The 22152-nt window shown below is 38.3% G+C and overlaps 1 protein-coding gene across 1 annotated transcript in view; it reads right to left on the bottom strand.

Moving 5' to 3' along the window:
* ca16b (carbonic anhydrase XVI b) overlaps positions 1-22152 on the bottom strand; it is a 139849-nt gene that overhangs the window by 99975 nt on the left and 17722 nt on the right. Inside the window, exon 2 of the mRNA XM_042507475.2 lies at positions 5796-5900. Within this exon, the coding sequence (XP_042363409.2) occupies positions 5796-5900 (105 nt within the window). The remainder of the gene's footprint in view (positions 1-5795; positions 5901-22152) is intronic.

Below are 22152 nucleotides of genomic sequence, written 5' to 3'. Positions count from 1 at the left end.
TCAAGCTGCAAGAGACAAAGTGCACTGCCTTCACAAGCACCCAGCCAATTTAAGGTTGTATGAATCACAAGGTTTAATATGTTAAAACCAACTAACCAATCTGAAATTTTGAATCTGACCCAAAAACTCTGCTCTGAAATCATGCTGTGAATTTGCTTCAACGACTACGTCTCTCTAAAGATTTATATCTTAATGAGATCAGTTGTCCAACTGCAGAATAATGCATGATTGACGTGTTTATCTCAAATGCTGGGAATCAATTTTAGCTATGTATTTCTAACCAAAAGTTGAAGAGAATAACGCGTTAGATCTGAAGTAGTGATGCTACAGAAAAGTGGGTGCAGCAGTAGAATTGGGAGGGTTAATTCAAAGCAAAAACAAACAGCTCTGGCAATCAAGAACAGTGAGTTACCTAATCTTGTTTTGTATTCTCTAAAGTACTAATTAAGTTGGATCAACACAGCAATTGATTGAAAATGACACTTCATTCACTTCATTATGTGAGACATGAGTGGAAAGATTGCTAATGATCACGGGCAACCTCAGTGAAGTGGAATAAAACAAGTCAGGCTGAGGGGAAATATAATCCACATATATCAGACAATCGCAGGCTCTTTCAGTGGCTCCAACAGCTTGTCAGGATGGCTTCCATCCAAACATCCATGACTGCTGCAGTAGGAGCTCCACCAATACTAAGCACAGAGCTCTGAGTAAGAAATGTGAGCAATCACTAGAGGTATAGTGCTTTAACAGTTATATTATTAATTTGTGGAGGAAGACTACCATACTCTAAAGGATTTGGGCTACATGTGCTCTTTATTGCATTTTTAATTTCCCCAATTATGCACAGTTAGTGTTTTTTCTAACCAAAATCATACATTTCACAGTGAGCACGGCCAAGAACATAAATCTTTCATAATTGCTTCACATCAAACTGGAATGACATGTGGGTTAAGTCAAGGGAAAATCAAGGAAATCTTGAAATGCAGCATATATTATAGCATTAGCGTTATATTCAGGGTGGCAATCTATATTTTTCTACATCTCATGCCATTTTTTCTTTGCTTTTCTTTTTTTTTGTTTTGTTTTTCATTCTACACACTGTTAGAGGGGATCAAGCATAATGCTTCTGCAAAGCACATTAAGGTACTCCAACTGTTGTGCTGTAATTAAACTAGAACAATAAATCAACAAGAGTGCAATCAAAAGCAAACTACTGCCTATATTGGCCCAAAACATAAAAACGACCGATAAAGGAAGCCGGAGGAACCAACGGAGAAGATGTAAAAACCTGCAGAGATATAAAAAGGGGGAAAATGATGCATTGCCCTGTTCCTGTGGGAGTCTTACGGTGAGTATGATATCATCCCTCTTATGAAAAATGCCTCCACGCACACACATACACGCACGCACGCACGCACACACAGACACACACACACACACATGCACACAGCAAGCCTTAAATAACTTTTAATCAAATTTCAGGGTGTAGGTTTCGAGGCTACTTACAATGAGGTTCATAACCACAGCACACAGGAATGTGACATGTCATGGAGTGATAAGAGCTCTCCTTGCACTGTGTGCCTCATTCCTCAATGCACTGACTGGACTAATGTGTAAAACACAACACAGTCTTTCCTATCACCAAAACTATGAAATATATTTGTATACTTTTAGAACATAAATAATATGTTTTATATGTGTAAATTCAGAGGGGGATATATATCTACGTGTTTGTATATACGCTTTTGTGTATCTCTTTTCTGTTTCTTCCTCCCACTCTTTTTCAAACGGGCAATATTTATTTTCTTGTTGTTTATTAAAATCTATTCAGTGAGTTTATGTACAGGTTATCATCCATTTCTGTTGCTGCCATTTTGTTTAAGTTATATCTTTTTCAGTTTTGTTTGTTTTACATGTTTGAAATAAACATCTATCAAATCAAGTATAATATAATTATGTAATGTAAAAACTCAAACCATATGTATGCACCATTATATAACCACATGTTTAAAGCATTATATAAATGTATTTATTATTACAAAACATTGGGGAGATCTACATTTTAACAGCTGTTAAATCTGATTTAAACCAAATGACGGATTCAAAAAACATTCTTAAATGTTGCTCAGTTGTATTTGATACTGCTCCAGTTTCAGAGACTCGTATTGTTCCACATTCTTCAAACGGCTCTTTCCTGCAGAAGTCTGTAGGATACACAGTGAGGGGTGTGGAGAGTCTGTGTGAAACAATGGCTGGTATACTTCCCTATATGTAATGTACTCGATGTGTGTGTAGCTCATAGAGCTGGGGTCTGTCTTGCACTAGTACCTTCTAGCTGCAGGCTAACTCTACTGTGTGCATTTCTTTTACACTCACTTGCACAGAGCAAATGCCCTTAATAACCATTTAGCTGCTAAGGCACGCTTGTCTGTCCCCCATTCACACCCTTAGACACTAATTACCTTTCCAAAGCAATGGACATTTCTGTGTTCCCTCAATGCTTCCCCTTCTCTCTGTACAACCAGCCAGCTGCCTTCACTGGTAGGAATTAGTGCTCTGCACAGGGCTGAAATGAATGTTCAGAGTCGGCCCATGTCAGCCAGTTCCCTAACCCCGATGTTTGGTAATTGGGAGAAGATAGGATCTCTTAATGTTTAGGATTTTTAGAAAAGGAAGGGTGGGTGAGCTTGGCTCTTGCTAAGCAGTCATACAGCTCTGCACACCAACACAAAGCTGAATGTTTGCCCACAACAGTTGCAGAATATTAGCAAGTATTAAAACAGCCTGCAGCTCCAACTGTTTACATAAATATACATAACATTCTGTCAAAGAATAAAAGACACAGAGCGCTAGAATTTAACTGAGCAAAGAAATGTGCCAGGACTGAATCAAGCCTGATGTCTCAATTTGAAAACAAAGCAGAACCTGTCATGGCTAAGATCAGAGGCCTGTACAACGAAGCGGGATTGGGGGATAGCGAGGTAATTTAGGGTTAACCCTGGGTATTCAGTGCTGCGAAGCTGCTTCTCTTTTTACAAGGGTAAATTATCGCCGTAATTTATGCTAAACAGCTAAACTGCTCTGGAACAGGTTATTTCCAGACTGTAGGATCACAACCTGCACACACTACTGACCAATCGGATCACTGTAAAAAAGGATCTCAACCACGAGTTTAAAAAAAAGAGAGAGGGAGACAGAGAGAGAGAGAAAATTTCCTTTTATTTGTCAGTAGATTATTTTTTCAGGCTAACTACTAAACTAACTAAAATTAAAGATCTGCACATAATGACAGTTTCAATGCAAAGAGTACAATTTAGACGGATGAAAGTGTAATGTAGTTATTTAAAACCAGGGTTAACACAGATGGGATTTCAAGTACTTTTTCAAGCACTCATTTTTATTTTCAAGGATGCAATCATTTTCTCCACAACCATCTGTTGCAAGAAAACTGTGCAAATTTTTAAATGGAGCAAACATGCTTCCAGGTCCAAAAATCTACTTATTATTAATAAACAGCCGCTTATTTACTGCCGAATTACAGCTCAGAACTCATGCTAATGGCTCATGCTGCTTTGCTGTGAGTGTTTATCAGGCTAGCAAAGCATCCCTGTGCCGACTGGTTAATGGTGTTGACCAACCGATTTGCACTTATACGGCATTAGCAAAAACACTGAAACCACGGCTGTTCTTTGCTTCCTATAACGTTTATATAATACGTTTCATAAAATAATTTATCACTTTGTTTAACTCTCACTTATATTCAAGAAGTTTTTCAAGACCAAGTTAAAAAAAGGTCTGATTTTCAAGGTATTCCAGGACTTAAGTTTCCAAATGCTGTATTCAAGCATGAACCCTGAAATACACTTTTAAGAAGAACAACAAACAAACGTAAACATAAACTTTTTGCTGTTCCTTGTACTCCTTTTCGTATTTGCATTTCCTTGCCTAAAACTACGGGAGCAGCACTGCCAAAACAAAATATTCCATCAGTATTAATAATTTTCAGAGCTATGATTCACTCCAAGAGCAGAGGGACCAAGTTAGTTATTTGCTAGGGGGTGTTTTTGGACCTTGGAACGTGTAAATATAATTTTACTGACTGCTCCTCCCTTCCTGAGCTCTTCCAGTGAGGTGCCCTCGATCAAAGCACATAACCCCTATTTCCCACCGGAGCTGCTCAATGGCCGACTGAGGGCTGTGTTTGCACTGTGTGAATGTGTATAGTTGATTGTGAAGCAGTGCTCTTAAAGAACAGTGATGTGCGCTTATCCAAAGTGTTCACTGCCAAAAAAATGCATCTCGTGGTCTGCATACACCTGCCTAAACATGTATAAAAGAGTCATGCTATCAACACTAAGGGAATGATAGTGCAGAATGTGTGTTTTTGTGATTGATTTACTATTTTTAGCAGCCTCTTTGCTATCTACATATTCAATATATATGTAGGTGGATACACAACTGCAAAAAACTGCATGTTGGTAGCATTTAGGGTGTTAAGAATGTAGGTTTAAAAATGATAACTACTGTAGACAATATGCCATTTACAGCTAAAAACCTACTTTGATTCAAGAGGTCTGTCACAGCGCTTTACACCATTCGATGAAATTCTCCCTTCATGCAAAAACCCAATAATAAAAACAGAATAAATGGTATATTAAAGTTAAATAAACACAAAGAACTAAGTTATAAAGTTTATAAAGTAAAGTGCACTATGCCTCATACAAATATTGCACACAGAATCAATGCACTATGCATTAATGTAATATTACCGCCAGATAAATGCTTTCAACTAACAAGCATATTACCAATTTTTTCATACCTGTTTTGCTAATTTGCTAGATGTTTTGTGCAGACTTTGAGAAAAAAAAACTTAAGCTTATAACTCAGCTGCAGCCACTTAAAAACTTCAGTGTTTTCACACGAATTTGCTTATTTTTACTTGAAAAGCACACCTCAACTTTACTGGCTAAATGCGCATAGGCACGCACTACTCTGAGAATATTTACAAGCATAAAAAGGCACATAATGAATGATCCATTAGAGCGTACATCTGACTCTTCACTCTGGACTGCCACATCCGTCCATCTTTCCAGTTTGCAAAGGTAGATGGCTGAGAGTTTAGAGGAGGAGGAGAGCCTAAATTCACTCTTACATTAAAAGCATGCATATTATAAATGAAAGAGGCAGGAAATAAAACAACTAACCTAGCTTGGCATTCACATCTAGGCTTGCTGTATTTCTGATAAAATATAACTCAAAACAAACGGAAGTTTGCTGAAGACAGCTGTCAACTGCACTAATATGACAAACTAGAGGTCATAATCGCCCTTTATGCCACATGTCCATCACTTGTTGAAGAAATGTGGGGTCACAACTAATTGCAAGGCTGTTATTAAATTACATGCACATGAACTGATCGTCATGCATGTCAATCCACACAAATAGTAAGCCTGATCCAATCCTAATAATGAATAAATACCTTTTAATCAACTTTAATCAATTGTGGTTAATCACAGCTGGCTACAACAGTCTGAACATCGACTCACTTTGCTGTTTGTAAGTGTTTTTCCTCCTCAGTGCATTAGTTTGATTAAGAGTTATGAGAGCTACAAAAATATATGGTACAGGAATACTATTATATAAATGCTGTGAAGGAGGAAACATGGGTTTCTAGTAAAATGGTAGACAAAAATAGGAAAATGATGAGAAAGAAAGATACGAGGTGAACAAGTCTTAGAAATGCACTTCCCCTCCTACTGAGGGCTCTGGTCAGCGCACAAATGAGAGCTCACCTGAATAGGACCAGTAGGGGTCACCAGCTGCCCTCCTCTCCCTCATTAAGCCTGTGCTCCCATGGCGCCCGTCTCCAGCAGGGTGAGGCTGGCCACCCGATGCAACTGTGGGAGGCAGACACAGAGGTGACGAAATCCACAGGGGAAGAAAAGTTTCATTTACAGCCTGAATAAATACTCATTCAACAATCTATTAAAAATCTCTGAGAAAATGTGTTGAAAGTTGGCAACATAGTGAGAGATTTATAAAAAATATATATAATGAATGAATAATGATAAATAAAAATGCAGTCTCTGGTATTGCTGGAAACATTAGATTTACATTTTTTATTGGCAATGCAGAAAGAAGTGTGCCCTCCATGCAATTTAAGAAATTGTGAGAGTGCGTAGGTTGGGGTGATGGATGGGTGTGTAATGTTTCCAACTTTGACAAACTGGGGTTCATCCCCTATCTCCTGAGGCTGGGCAATAAGTCACTATTATCTTTTGTTAACTTTCTGCAGGACTGTCAAAATACTGCAGTTTACAATAACCTGTACTTAAATGTATAGTTTGCAGTTATTACCTAAAAAAAAAAAATACAATGTATAGATTAATGCAAATATATGACCCACTAGAAGTGTGAGGGGGTGTAAAGTGTCACAATATTGGATCTTCTAACTTCAATGCAATACCTTGAAAAAATATTGACATCCGATATTATTTCCAGGAAAAAATGACATTGACAGCATATATATTTTTGGGTTATGAAAAGATAAATGTAACATCACAACGACATCTTTTTCTACTTTCTAAATTAGGACTGTACTTATCACTAGACTTTGTTTAACATTAGCAATAATAAAAGATTTTTTACATAAACAAAAAGATTTTTCTTGCTGTAGTGCACATATTGAAAACCTTCTGAGATTGTAACATACTTATATAATAAAGAACACATTAAAAATAAATAAATAAATAATGGTGCCATAAAAGCCTATATGCAACTGCACTGAATGCGATGAATAACAAGAGTACAGCACTGTGAGTGAGTGAGTGACAGTAGGCGGTGCTATGGGCTCACTGTAGAAATTCACTGTTTAAGAGAAGAGAGAGCTTGAAACCTTTAATTGATATTACAGATACTGCAGAAAATGAGTATTGAAACTAGGCACTGGCAGTATCACGGTATTATGGTATACCAGCGTACTTTGAAATCCTGACAGACAAAAGACCATTATCACTCTATTTTTTCTGATAACTGCAAGAGTCATGCGCAAAAAAAACATCTGCAAAGTTCCATTTTTCCAGATGTGCCGCACCTGAGCAGCGCTGCTCACGCTGTTAGTGTAGCTGCTCTAACCTGGTAAGATGAAAAAAAGAACAAAAAAAAACTATAGGATCTGCAGAGTAGCTTCAGTAAAAGAGCGAAACATGTATTCAGTGCTGGCAGCAAACACTGATACCCTGAAATTCAAGGATGGTATGAAGGTATGAAAAAGTAGAAAGCACCCAAGCCTAACTGAAGCCATTGAAACCTGCAAACCTCTTATTCCCTTTATTCGCTTCATTCTTATTGACCTTTTGTATACGCATTTTGTTCTGGCCTTTTTGTTTGCCTGTTCTAGACCTTTCTCTGTTTGGCATGTTTGTTGATGTTTGTTTTTATTATATTTATTTTTTTCCGTGAGTTCCTGCCTTTGCTTTGTCAGTCAGAGCACTTTGTAAACAACTTTTTTCAAAGGTGCAACATAAATGAAGTTGTTATTATTATATTATTATAGTCAGAATCAATATGTATCAATAAGGTGACATTTTTGACTACACTAGCGGTGTATTTTTCTGTAGAGACCCTGCCTCTCCCCTGCATTTTCTTATTTTCTTCTTATTTTGCTGTGTTTGGACATTCCTGAGCACAACGTGCAGGTGAGGTTGTGACTTAATAAAAAGGTTGCCTTCTGAGCTTAAGTGAAAAACATCCAAGAAGAAGCCTAAAAAATGTCAGACGCAATACTGAAAAAAACTGAAAATTTAGCAAATCTAAGGTTGGTTTTTATCGTCACTGACAATACTGTTTACAAACAACAGCAGACAGTTCCTGCATAGTTTACCTTTAACACACTATAGTGTGTGAATTTTGCAGGGAAAGGCACTGAATTGAAAAATAATCCATTGAAAATGTAAACATTTCGTTATGGAACAAAATCCAGGCTTTTTTCAGTTGTCCAAGATCAATAGGCTGTAAATATAACACTTACATAAAACTCATTTAAAAACCCATATATGCTTGAAATTGTAGATTACAGCTAAAGTGCCTCTATACTTCAGTTTAATAGAAACATTCTGTCAAAGTGCCTCAAATCTCCTCCCAAATTGCAGTTGTTGGAGCTACTCTAAGGACAGACTTTAACCCCCAGAGCTGACAGCGACTGAAACATACTTTAACAAGGATAACATTTACCCAGTATGTTTTCTTATGACAAATTTCAGCTTCCTGAACCAGGTCTTCCAAACTGAACCAGTGAAGGAGTAGCAGCTGTGTCAATGTGCACAAAAAAAAAAAAAAAGAAAAAAGGAAAAAGTCTTTGCTTTCAGCCCAGGTGCCATCATTTGACACAATGCCTTAATGGGAGGTAATGATCATCACCATCGGGGATCTGCAGAAAACAAGAGGAGCTTCTCCTTCAGGCCCTATGATGCTTCTTGCTCTCTTACAGCTACAATCAATCAAATTCTTTTAGAGCAGCAGCTGGCCTGCAGAGGGAAAAATGAAATAGACTGGACGGTCAATATGTTCACTATAATATGTATGGATATAATAATGCCACAACAGCCTCCGTGCTAAGCTCCTTGGTGGAAATGTCACTCAGTAAAATGCAGACGGCTAATGTTACCAGGACTGTAGACAATCAGTCTCGTGTCCTCTGGGCAGGAATGTCTCTCGAGCTTCTTGTGGCAAATTGCCCGAAAGACATCAAACATTGTCAACAGAATTACAGCGAATGCTAGAGGCACAAATTTTCCTTAAGCATACACACTCCCCAGTCCCAGCCTTACAATAATCAAACTCATTGGGGGGAAATGTGCTCGGCAACGGAAGCAGCTTGTGCCAGTAGAGAAGAAAATGTCGAGCTGAAGCCATTGTCAATCAGGTGCTCGAGCAAAACAAGAGTGTTTTTGTGTTGCTTCAAGCAGTCAAAACCCACTGTGGCATTCAAAACCCGGAGATGTATTGGCTAATATTGGTTGCCTGTTGCTAGAAGGATGCAAACAATTGGGTGGGCAGATTGTTACTGTGTAAAAAGGGAACGGCAGGAAATACTAAAACAAAAGCAGAGATGACAATCTGCCAGACGCAAAATGGAAGCAGAAATCACTGTTGCTTGCTGCAATACACTTTTTGAATCCATTTAGATAATACATGTGGTATCACAGTTGTTGGTTGTTGTTTTTTTGTTTTGTTTTTTTTGGTTACAAAATGTACTCAGCATTGTGTTCATCGTTTTAAAAGTATTCACACAGTTGCCTTAACAAATATGTAGACTGGCACAACAGTTAATCTCACATCCAGAACGCACCAAAACTAACAGAAGAGTCTGCATCAGTTTATTTTGACACAACACAAGCAAAAGAGCTGCACCAAAAACAACCACAATTTCTGCAGCAATGTACTGTGGCTGTTCCAAATGCCAGTTTTGGGGCAACAAAGCTCCAATGAGAAAGATCCGCCATTAATCAAAGCTTTTTTGAAACATCGGTTTTCAGTTGATGCATCTAAAATAACTTGACAATGAGCCACTTGGACAATAAGCATGCAGGTCGTAGTTACAATAGACATAAATGCTAGAAAAGCTAAGCTGTTACTTGCAGTTTTTAGGAGATTTGTAAAACCTGTCTGTAGATTTGTGATATGCCAGTTTCCTTTAGCATATCTGCTACTTGATATTTTGTGGTCATCTTTGTAAATTTTGAAGCTATTCCAGATGCTTGACTCTTTCGACGCCTTGCTATTTATACTTCTGTCACGTGTGGTCAAACTGTTGGAGCAAAAAAAACTACACTGTAAAATCTGACAAGCTGATCTTACTCAAAATAATCTTAGAAACTGATTGCCTGAAAAAAGTAAAGTAAACATAACTATTAATCTTCATTTATGTTTGCTTTATACCTAATTGTCTTGCTTGAAATGTAGCTGTATTCACTTAATTTTGTGAAGCTGTAGCAACTGAAAAAAGGCAAGTGAAAAGTCCTTGTCCCTTCTTAGTTTAGCATCTGTAGTAAACCAAGCTAGTCTGACTTAACTTCATCATGATGAGGATTTTTCCAATGACGAGGTTAGATCTGTGATTTCTGTTTTCTTACCACATTTACAAATATGATTTGACTAGTTTGCACTCAGCAGAATACAGACATACAGTCATGGAAAAAATTATTAGACCACCCTTGTTTTCTTCAATTTCTTGTTCATTCTAATATCTGGTACCACTAAACGTATAATACAATGAACACAACAAAAAATGCAGCTGGTCACATAATACTTTATGTCGTATTTGACATTCTTAAGCTTAATTGATTCCCAGGGTATATAAGAGGCCATTTCATGTCACAAGCAGCACTGCACATGCAAAGGCCTAGAGTGGTTTCCTGCTTACATTCAAGCCGTAGCACAACTCAGAAGTTGTCAGCTCTCACATAATGCCTAAAACAAAAGAATTATGTGAAGCCACAAAGGCAGCCATCTTGGCACTGCTGGAAATTGGCATGAGTGAGAGACAGGTAGCGAAAAAACTGAAGATCTCCAAGACAGCCGTTCATTACAACAAAAAAAAACAAGCTGAACATGGCACTACCAAATTGCTACCTGGCCGTGGCAGGAAACGTCTTTCTACCCCACGAGATGACCGTGCACTCATCCGTTCCTGTGTCAGGAATCGTCGTCAGACCTCCAGGGACCTTAAAAATGAGTGGGCACTGTCGAGAAATGTGACTTGTTCGGCAAGGACAGTTCGAAACCGACTTGTTGAACTGGTTTGAAGTCACACAGAGCACGCAAGAAGCCCTTCATCAATGAAAGGCAGAGGAAGGCCCGGTTACTCTTTGCTCGAGACCACAAGGATTGGACTGTTGATGATTGGGCTAAGGTTCTCTTCAGTGATGAATCCAATTTTGAATTGATGCCCACTCCAGCCAACTTACTGGTTAGGAGGAAGCCTGGAGAAGCTTACAACCCAGACTGTCTTGCTCCTACAGTAAAACATGGGGGTGGATCAGTCATGATCTGGGGTTGTTTCAGTCTGAGTGGAACAGGGCAAATGCAATTGTGTGAAGGCCGAATGAACCAGGTCATGTACAGGACTACCCTTGAAAACAGTCTTCTTCCATCAGCTGGAAAACTCTTTCCTGCCTCGAATGACTGGATTTTCCAACAAGACAATGCCCCTTGCCACACGGCAAGGTCAGTTAAAGCCTGGATGGAGAACCACAACATTCGCACCATGCCTTGGCCTGCTCAATCACCAGATCTTAATCCAATTGAAAACCTGTGGAAAATCATCAAACTCAAAATGGAGAACCACAAGCCCAAAAACAAAGAAAATTTGTTTGAATTTGTCCAACAGGAATGGGCTGCTGTGACAGCAGAACAATGTCAGAAGCTGGTGGAGAGCATGCCAAGACGCATGGCTGCAGTCATCAAAAACAATGGTTATGCAATCAAGTATTAACTCTTGTGTGTATCATGTGTTTAAAGCAAACAGAAAAGAAAACATGGAATGCTTAAAAGTAGTGTTTTTGGCGGTGCAATGCCATAGCTATTGATGTAAGAATTTAAGTAATTTTGGTTATTATCAAGAAAACCATGGAAAATGAATAGTTCTTAGTTCTTAAATTAAACTCTCATGAGCTATTTTTGTTGTTATCATTATAATTGTCCAAACAAATGTACCTTTAGTTGAGCCAGGCATTAAAATTAACAAGAAATTGAAGAAAACAAGGGTGGTCTAATAATTTTTTCCATGACTCTATAGCACAGCATGCTTGATTTACATTAGTCACTAAACCTGGAAAGATTAATTTAATTAAACTTCATACTTCACTTGCAACAACTTCACAAAAGTAGGTACATAACACAACATTTTAAGTAAACTTTAGCAATTCGATATAATGTATTTTTCAAGGCATTTTTTAATTAAAGTCAACTTACCAGATTTGTAAGGCCTGTCATGTCACTAAGTTTAAATGTCCTTGTCCTAAATGTATGGGCTAATTAGGATTTTGGGGGTATTGGTATATGGCAAATGGTGCACCCCTAGTAACTAATGTCCAAATCAGTACTTGAATGCTCTAATTCAAATACTGATTACTCTAATAATGAACATTGGTAATGGTCGTTATTCACAGAGTTGACTGCCATTAGCCTATCAGCTAATAACATCATGTTCAACGATGGCAGTGGCCAGTGTTTTTCTCGAGTCACATTAATTTTGTGCAGGCTAAAAAGCAGTGCTTTAGGTGCTCTACGTTAGCTCTACGCAGCCAGTGGCCACAACTACGCAGCTCACAAAGGTTGAATTGAGTGACATCGTGTGTTCACCTCCATCCAGTAAAAATTAGCACAATGCTATTGTGAATTATAATGTTCAAATGATATGTTGAATCTAAAATCTTGTAAAATGTATTTTTGGCAAGAAAAATTGAATAAATACAGTTAACTGAAGGAGACATTGGTTGATGTTTTCACAGCAACATAAAATGGATATTACTGAGGGAATGATATTATGTTGCAAAAGATGTTATTTTAAAACTTTTTTTGTGATAAAGAAGGCTGTATTAAAGGTTGTTTCATAAATGTGTATTATTGAATTTGTGCTCATTGCAGATAGTGTAATGAAGGACTGAATAACTTGAAATCAATTCAGTCTTTTTTTAAAATTATTAATTAGATTTCAGTCTTTCCCGGCACAAAGGAAAAAAAAAACAACAAAAACTAAACACATGACAACAAAAAGCATCTGTACCGGCAATCGGCCAAGTGATTATTTTGAACGTTGGTACCTGTGCAGAATTTCTCAATCTGTGCATACATATACAATGCATAATTTTATCTACCAAGACAGATACAGACTGTGCTTATTTTAAGGATTTTCCCTCAGGATTAACAGTTTAAAGCCTCCATTTACATTACACATGTGACAGGAGTTCCCTTCTCTTTTTGTATGAGCACATGCAATGTGACATTGCATGACGCTGTAACCATGACAACTCCTGAACAGTATAGCATACTTGTTACACGTCTCATGAGGTTAAAGGTACAATCAGAAGAACAACAGCGGAACCTCCTGGACTCCAGACACTAAACCCACCCTAGATAGTGAATTATAGTCGGCTCCATCAGCATCTGCACACATCAAATACAAACACATGTACACACACTCTCTCTCACATACACACACACACACACACATCTCCAGCCACTTAAGACAAGCTCAGCTGTTACTAATAGTTGCATCATTACTGGGGATTAATTAAACTAAGCACTACATCAAGCCAAGTCTTTCACTGCACTTAAAGCCGGCGCATTACTGTCTCCAAAAATGGTCTCCGCTATGGTGTGAGCCACTCTACACACTGTTTTCCAAACCAAATTCATTGCTTGGAGGGAGGTCACACAGGCTAAATAGGTGAAGTCATAAATGGCTGCTTTGTTATCATCAAACGTATCAATTCGCTACAGGGAAAACAGGGGTTAACGTAAAGTGTGAAACAGAGATGGAGGGTGTCTCTGTGGCAGAGACTTGGAACATATTTGAAGGCAGGTTGTGAAACAGGAGGGCTGCACTGTCTTTGATCAGAGAGCATAGGAGGCAGCACCATGTCAACAGTTTACTCTCATCCATGTCAGCCGTCCCCTGTGGGCAAAGGATTAAAGCCACAGCATCTCTGATAGAGCAGAGCAGACAACACAGTCGGAGCGGGGCCTGAAGGAGACTGAGGAGAGCTGCACAGCACTCAAATAACATTCATAAATCTTAGATCCAGAAAACACAAGTGAATGGCAATTATGTAGGTTAACCGGTGGTTTAAATGAAATACTCTATACACAGAGTTTGGCCTAAAAAGGTATTTTTACATTAAGACACTGAGAAAGCCTGATTTTTACATCCGAGTGTGTTCTTAGGAAGCACAGAGGAAATAGAAGGCTTCAAAAACACCTACAGAACAACACCTTGTACAATGTCTAGGCATACAAAATCATTTTCCTTTTTTCATTGCCCCGAGGGCGGTTAAATCATCTACACCACCATTAAGCCCTGCTATTTGTTCCATAATATCACACTCAACAACAAGCCAAGAACCCCTGAGAGCCCTTGAAAAACAGCAGCCTAACAACAACCACAGGAGCGTTTAACTTCCATTAGTCATTGGAGGCCGGAGTTAAAATATCAATCTTATCACCGATGTTAGCATCAGGTATGTGAAGGACAGCCATGCTAGCACGTCCGTGTCACCAGGAGGATTATTAGGGGATAAGCTATCTAATGCATTCTGAGTTCCACTGTCCATGTAATTTACACACCATGTGCTGCTGTAAAGGTGTTTTAAGCAACAATTTTTTCCAAAGACTCATGCAGCTCAAAGCTCACAACGGCTGTTAGGTCTGGGTGTCACCACTGATTTCCTGAATCATTCATAAGGTCCCAATTCCATTCGATTTCGTGCAATATTGATTTGATTAAGGGTATTTCAGTTACCAATTTTGCTTGAATTTAAAGGAGATGCTGTAAATTACACAAGGAGTTATAAAAATTAAAAAAAAATCAGAACAGGACCAGAGTTGAAGACAGCAGCAGGAGAGGTTGCAGCATGGTAATAAATAAACATTTACAGACAAAAGAAACGCTAAAGTTGGAGCTTACCAATACTTTGGACTTAAATAATTTAGCGCCGGGGCCCGTTTAAGAAAAGCAAGATTAACAAAATTAAAGCTTCAAGCGTTTATGTTAAATGGTATGTATAAAAAGATCAATGTCAGATTTTAGGAACTCTGATATCACATCATTCAATTGAATCGGATGGTAATTTTAACCCAGCCCTTATTACTATGGATGGTAATTTTTTTTATTTTTTTGCAATTATTTTCTAGTGATTGTGTAATCATTTAATGGTCATTACCAGATTTATTAACCACAAAATAGGACCAAAATACTACAAATGTATAAAAATATATTCAGATTGGGGTCCTAATTGTATGGTACCACTTTTGCAGAAAATTCATGCATGTACAAAAACCTCCGAGGCTGAAAAATGGAGTCAGCTCATCTGCCAAGAATTGCAGTTCCTCTAATGGCCACTTGAGGCTGGCTCCTGATGCTAGTCAATCCCCATCAACTCCCATATCAAAATGCTCAACTTTACAGCAGAGATAAACACATTTACAGCCTTGTACAAAAAAAACAAAAACAGTTTTGGTCTCTATAGCCAATGACAATATGCACAACCTGTAAGAGGGTTTAATTTTTTACATAACGCACCCATTTACATTTTATTAAAGCTTAACATTACACATATTTTTTCGGGGGGGGGGGGGCTTGAATGAGCTACATTCTTTATTTTACAGACTATGGTAACAATGCAAAATCACCACATTTATCATTTTCACCCAAATAGTGTTAGTGCTTAGCCTACTGTCATAATACAAACTTACGGTCACATGTGATAAACATTTGATTCCACTCACAAATGTAATCCATGTAAAAAAAAAATAGCTTCACAGTAAAAGCACATTATATGTTAATACATGTCTAATGCCTTATATAAGCTAAAAAATAGAAAATGGAACACTAGAGATAAAACAGGAGGTCTAAATACAGAACACTGGGCCAGGTTTTTTCATGATATGTAGTCCTTATTTTGAATATCTAGAAAAGCAACATGATGAGGGAACAGTCAGATGTGCAGATCTCAGGCTCTTCTGCTGCTGGGGAGTTCACCATCAGGCTCACCACATATAACTTTAGTGTGGTGTCAATAGCTCATTCATTACATACTATGATTATGAGAATAAATGAACACTGATTAGGCTTGTCACAGGGACAAGGACACAATTAATCCCCTGAATTCTCAGTGATAGGTTTCAAAGGATGAAGCTGTCAATGTTCTACTGTTTGTTATCATCAACGAATCAACCCACCAAAAGACCCAAATCGTTTAGATCATTTGACTCTAAAAGCCACTATTTCAGCCATCTCCAAGCCTGCAGCTTTGCCTCAAAACCTTTTGCCATCATATCCCAGTCTACCTACCCAGGCCCAACACACACAATCCTTCAACTCAATCCATACATTAAAGGACTGATCTCTAAAGTACATAATGTGATTCAGAATATAAATGCCCCCTCGTGGGAAAATGGGGGCTGGCTGGGAACTGGATATAGGAGAAACCATTTCTGACGAACAATGGAATTTTACCATTTCACTAATTAATTCAACATCCCTCCGTGTGAGACATAATTTGGTACAATTTAAAATATTCCACAGACTACACTACTCTAATGATAAATTGGCCAAAATATATCCAGCAGTTCGTCCGGAATGTCCCAAGTGCAAACATACACCTGTGTCACTGATTTTTGGTCTTCAGTCTTCAAATTCCTTTCATTTGTACACAACAAAACACTGAAACCCAACCCTATAACAGCCATTTTTGGATCAGTTCAGCCAGGAGAGGGATTACCGAGCCATTGTAGAGACGTGATCAGTTTCGCCTCTCTCTTTGTCCGGCATCTTATACTCTTATATTAGAAATCAAACAAGCCTCCATCTTTTTTTCAGTGGGTCTAGGATGTGATGCTCTTGATGAAAGTAAAAAGATTAAATACTGCATGTGTGGTTCCTATCAAAAATTTAAAGAATCATGGTCCCCCTTTGTGAGCTTTGTGGAGGGCTTTATGTTTCCCAATATCTAAGGTATGATGACTATAACATATACTGAAGTGCTGGCTTGTGTTTAGAGTTGATGTTGTCTCATGAATATGCATATTGCGTGTATATGGGCATAAAAAACATGTTTTTTTTCTTTTCTTCTTTTTCTCTCTGTTGACATTGTTATTGTCTTTCTTCTTATTGCTTGAGCCAGGATGGGCAGGATGGGGGAGCGCAGGAGGGGGTTTTCGGGCGGCTATTGTTAATGTAATATGCACAGCTTATATTATAAGACTTATATTGTGCATATTGAAAACTCAATAGAAAGAGGTTTCAAAAAATAAACCAAATCAACATTAGTTAGCCTGTTAAACCTTCAACCCCCCCCCACTGAGCAGAATTAATCAAAAACAGGTCACAAATATATACTATCATTTCAAAAGGCTAGCAGACATTACTCAACAGGAGTTAAAAGTGTGTTTGTCTGTGTATTTTCAAACGCACGTGTGTGAGTGAGTAATTACTGAAGCAGGATGGTGTTAGTGGGATCCTCAAAATAAACTACAGCGCCTGCGTTAATGGTAATGAAGGAACATGTCGCAGAGGAACAATAGTGTGGCTCATTGGTGTGTTTTTATGCATTTTTGGATATAAGGAAAAAGCTGGAATCTGGCTTTGGCAACTCCAAATAATACATGTTAGTGGGATCAATTCACTGAAGAAAATTAGAAGAGAATCAACACGTGTATCCTTTTAGGGCAATAGGATGATTTGTGCTTTTTTTTTTTTTTTTTTACTGTGTGTTATACACACCTTCACCACCTCTTTAACATAAAACTGGGAACAAGACACGGCAGTTAAACAGCTGTCCTGACACTACTTCACTTGACAACCAGGCGCTCAAAAAAGAAGCAAAAAAATGTGTAAAATAACACAGCAACACTAACTTCCCTTGAGAGCATGCACATTATTAGGTTTCACCAAAATGTGTGTTTGAATATGGTCAATACTTCTCCGACATGTCAGCCAGTGTTGTTATCGTTCGCATTCTCCCGCAGCGTTGCTCTGCTTTACATTCACGCAGCTACATACAGACACTTTGACAGTCATTGAGAGAGAGAGAAGCACAGCTCATTCACATCACCCATCCCCATTTTCTCAGCTCGTCCTTTAATTAGAAGAGGAGAGAAGGCATATCATTAAATTTACTAATTAGACAAACTACAGTCTTAACAACTTTTACATTATTCCGTCTGAATTTGTACTAAACAGTGTGTGTTTTTTGCAGTCATCACGAGTGTATAAAGGGCAGACTCTTGATGCAAAATTGCTATGTCTATGAGGAACAAAATGTGCATACTGAGGGAGACAGCTGCTGTTTGTACAATCTCATCTGCAATCCATGGTGTCTGTCAAATGTGAGAACATCTGCTTGGGCTTTCTGTTTCGGTGAATCACTAATGTATATTTATGACAAACACACCTACATTTCAGATGTGCTTTTTTCATTTCAAGTGCCAATCACCTGACTCAGTGTACAGGAGGTTTACATGGACACCGGTCCAAGTAAAACAAGGTCGGGTGTAGAAAGAGGGTAAGTAGAACATGATCTAGAGAGTGCATGTGTTTCTCATTTCTCTGGAAGTGGGTGATGTGGCTAGATATCCCCGGAAGTGTTTGAGTCACACCAAGGACCTCGGGAACATGAGAACTGCCAAGATCAGCCAAAGATATGGAAGAGAGGGAGTCGAGCCTTAGGGCTTAAACATCAAGCTCAGAAATAATAAAACAACATCTCAAACCCCAATGCCGATATTTAGGCCTACACAGCTTAAAACAAACAAGCAGCTTCAGCAAAGAGGGCATCAGCACCCTTGGGCCAAAGAAATGCAGCCATGTTAAGTGAAGTTAAGCCCATTAGTTGAGTTAAAACTGTTCCTTGAGTAACTGCATGAAAAGTAAAACTAAAATGAAAAATTCCCCGAACTAATTTAAAAAATTTCCCTTGACGCCTTCTCTAAATCTCTTTTCATTTTTTTTATTATTTTGCATGTATGAGCATGTCGGTGCATGTCAAGGCCTGTCTGGCTTCTTTGGTCATCATGATAATTGACAGGAAGTGCTACTGCACATTCAACTGAGCTGAGCCGAGATGTGTTTTTCTATGTCATGCAGGGTGCTGAGAGCCCTAAAATACAAAGTAAGATATAGAGAGGAGTAGAAATAGTGATGTGACAGAAACTCAAAACCAACTTTTAAATAAGGCCGGAATACTTTTAAACACACACATGCACACACACACAGTTGTAGGCATTGTGTGCTTTACAGCCTTGGACCTCCTTCCAAACAGAAAACATTTTTGTTTGTGTTTCATCGGGGAACTTGAACAACAAAGCACAAAGTGAGCAGAATAACAGGAAGGTCAAAGGAGGCACACTCAACTTTCTCATTATGCCACAACTGCTCTGTATCTTTTCTCCAAACCTTTCTGAAAATATACACCATCTCAGTGACTACATTTACTTGCACACCAATACTGCCCTTTCACTCCCAACGTGACAATGTTCTGAATTTGATATGTCTCATATAAACAGCATATACCACTTGGACATTACGAAATAGAAGGGGTGGGAGGAAAAAAATTAGACAGCAAAGTATCTCTGGGACTGTACCTGAGTCAGATTTATGCCAGTGGAATTGGATTTGGCTATTCTATACCAATATTCCAAGATTGGTTTTGGTTTCCATAATAGTTTGAACAGGGCTCTGCAGGACATTCAGTGTGACAGCAGGATTCACATCATATAGTAAACAAGCTAACAGTGCTGATTAGGGCTGACACAATTACTCGAGCAAATCGAATAATTCGATTAATTAAAATTATCACGGCAAAATGATTTTTAAAAAATGGACTCACAATTTGCACATTTGCACCATCACCCACCAGTTGGGAACCACTATGTTAGAGTATCAACCCCCGTCAAACACAACAGGGCATTTTACATTAATCAGAGTATGTACAGTGGCATGTAAATGGAAATATTAGAAGAATATTCATTATTATTAGCATGTTAACAGCTCAGTAGAAATAATATGTTTTTCAGAATAAGGCAAAAACTGAACACTTTGTGTATAGTCAGGAAAATCTAATGCAGCTGTGTCACCCACTCTCAACCAACTCTCAGTTATGACACCTGCCTTTTCACAGTTTCCTCCCCCCTTAAAAAAGTTCCATTATGAGGATTTTTATTAGCTACAAAAATCAGAGGTGACAAGACCTGAGCAGTGCAATGTATCACATGTCACACTGTTCTTCAACCTTGTGCTACAAGGAATGAGTAAGAAACACAGTGCATGCTTTTATGGAGCATGTGGACAAAAAGGTCTAGATGAAAGTCTATTCAACCTTCCTTTTTAAAAAAAAAAAGGGGAAAAAAAAACTATAAAACATCCTGGCATTTATTCTCTATTCATAAGAAGCTGGTAAAGAACTATTGTTCTATTGTCTGACCAAAACTGACTCTTGAATTAAAACAGCGTGCTTCCTGTGGAGGAGTCAATGTTTAACAAAGCCACTCATATACAGGCTGAACACAATAGATGACTACACCCCAGAAATGATGAAATTACAAAGTAAATCTGAATTGCGTCAATCTGCTGTTGAGTGTGCTTCTAGGGCAAACGCTGGTACAGTAAAGTAAGTGCATTAAATAGCTGCAGCGCTCACTGATTGAGTGCATCAGGGGCCTCTGATGAAAACCATTAACAAGATTAAACAAATTCAGGGCTAGTGACCCCTTTACCAGACCAGCTAAAGCTTGTTCCCATCCCAGACTACAATAAACAATCCTCCAACGTGTCTCTGCACACAGTGGCAGGACCGTACATAATGGCTCTGACAATGTCAAGAAAATTTACTGTGTAAAGTGAGGTTTTCAATTTTCAATATGTGGCAATTGGATCGCTTAAGTGCCAAGAGCTTATGAGGTCATTCCTGAGGACATGGTGTGCAGCCCTGCATGAATTGTCTAGTTATTGATTCTGAAATAAACTCAGCTGCCTCCGGTGGATACAATACACTCCTCACACATTACTGGTTTTCATGAACGGCGATGGTTGATTACTGGCTATGTAAATAGGTCCATTTGACTCAACAGGTAGAGCGTGACACTGATACTGCCGGGCCAGTGATTTGATCTCGGGACACCTGGTCTGAAAATGTATGCTGTTGTAGCTACAGTGAAGATATTTCTGTTGCAAAATGCTACTATAAATAAAGACGCAAATTCAAAAAGTATGTGGAATCAAATACCTGTGGAAATGTGAAAACATCAGAAAAAAACATGAAACATCTGATGAAAAAGCTCACTCGCCAAATGACTCAATGTTAGCCATAAATAATACCACTGCACTACGACTTTGCATGCATCACTTCCAAACAGGCTCTTCATACCAGCCCGGGGCCATACAAGCAGTCAGACCACCTCCCTTCCTCTTTAAACGCTTTTTGATGTTGGAGTCTAATCAATACTTGAAGGCTGGATTTAGAAACGATAAATAAAACCACGAAGAGGAATGCACTCGGTACCTCTTTAGCAGCCTCCCTAGAATGTAATGTTTACTGTATGCTGTTCATTATTTCTTTCTCTACAAGGACCAGGATGTATAATTGTGTTTGGGGAATGAGAGATGCAAACATTGTGGAAAAAAAAAGACAGACCTGCTGGACCAGCATGGTCCAACATACATTTTACACAGCATCACTACATCATTTGAGCTTCTTATAACACAATGAATTAAAAACTGACATTGTTTCATAGTGCTGCTAATTAAATTCACATTAAATGTAAACTTCTTATGCACATTAAGTGAGTTTATATTCTTCCTGTGGAAGTCATACACACTGAAGCTGTAAGTATTCTTGGATTCATGATGTATTCATTACCCACTGTCATGTTTCTATCATTACACTGCCCAAAAATAGCATGCTAATGTCTAATTGTGAGCTAAAAAAAAAAGAGAAAGAATTTCTTTTTCAGACCCTGATATTGTCAGTTTCCTGAAGTTACTTTCATTTTCATTTTTTTGATGACTTAAATAACAGTGTGTTTCCAACTGTTCAAACCTATCAATCTGGTTATGAACTAAATCAAAATGAATAAAAAGACGACCTTATAATTACCGTTGTATTTAGTAATGACAGAGAGTCTCTGATTCAGTTTCTCTGTGCCCAAATCTATGATTATAAGTGTGGCATTTCTTTTCCTCATAACAACTTTAAATACAGATTTTCAAAACTGCTGTCCAAACAATAAGAGCATAATCCTGCTGATTAACTTTAGAGGTATTGTGAAGGAAGAAATCTTTGGCATGTCACAATAAGATGGCCGCTAATTAGCCAAAAGGGATTACAAGGCTATTATGGTACCCATTATCTATGCCAACATATAACTCACGAC

Source organism: Plectropomus leopardus, chromosome 2, assembly GCF_026936395.1.
Source record: "Plectropomus leopardus strain MGB_pleo_1.0 chromosome 2, ASM2693639v1, whole genome shotgun sequence".
Taxonomy (NCBI): Eukaryota; Metazoa; Chordata; class Actinopteri; order Perciformes; family Serranidae; genus Plectropomus; species Plectropomus leopardus.
Note: the sequence above shows the minus strand (reverse complement) of the source record. Positions and strands in the feature narration are given on the sequence as shown.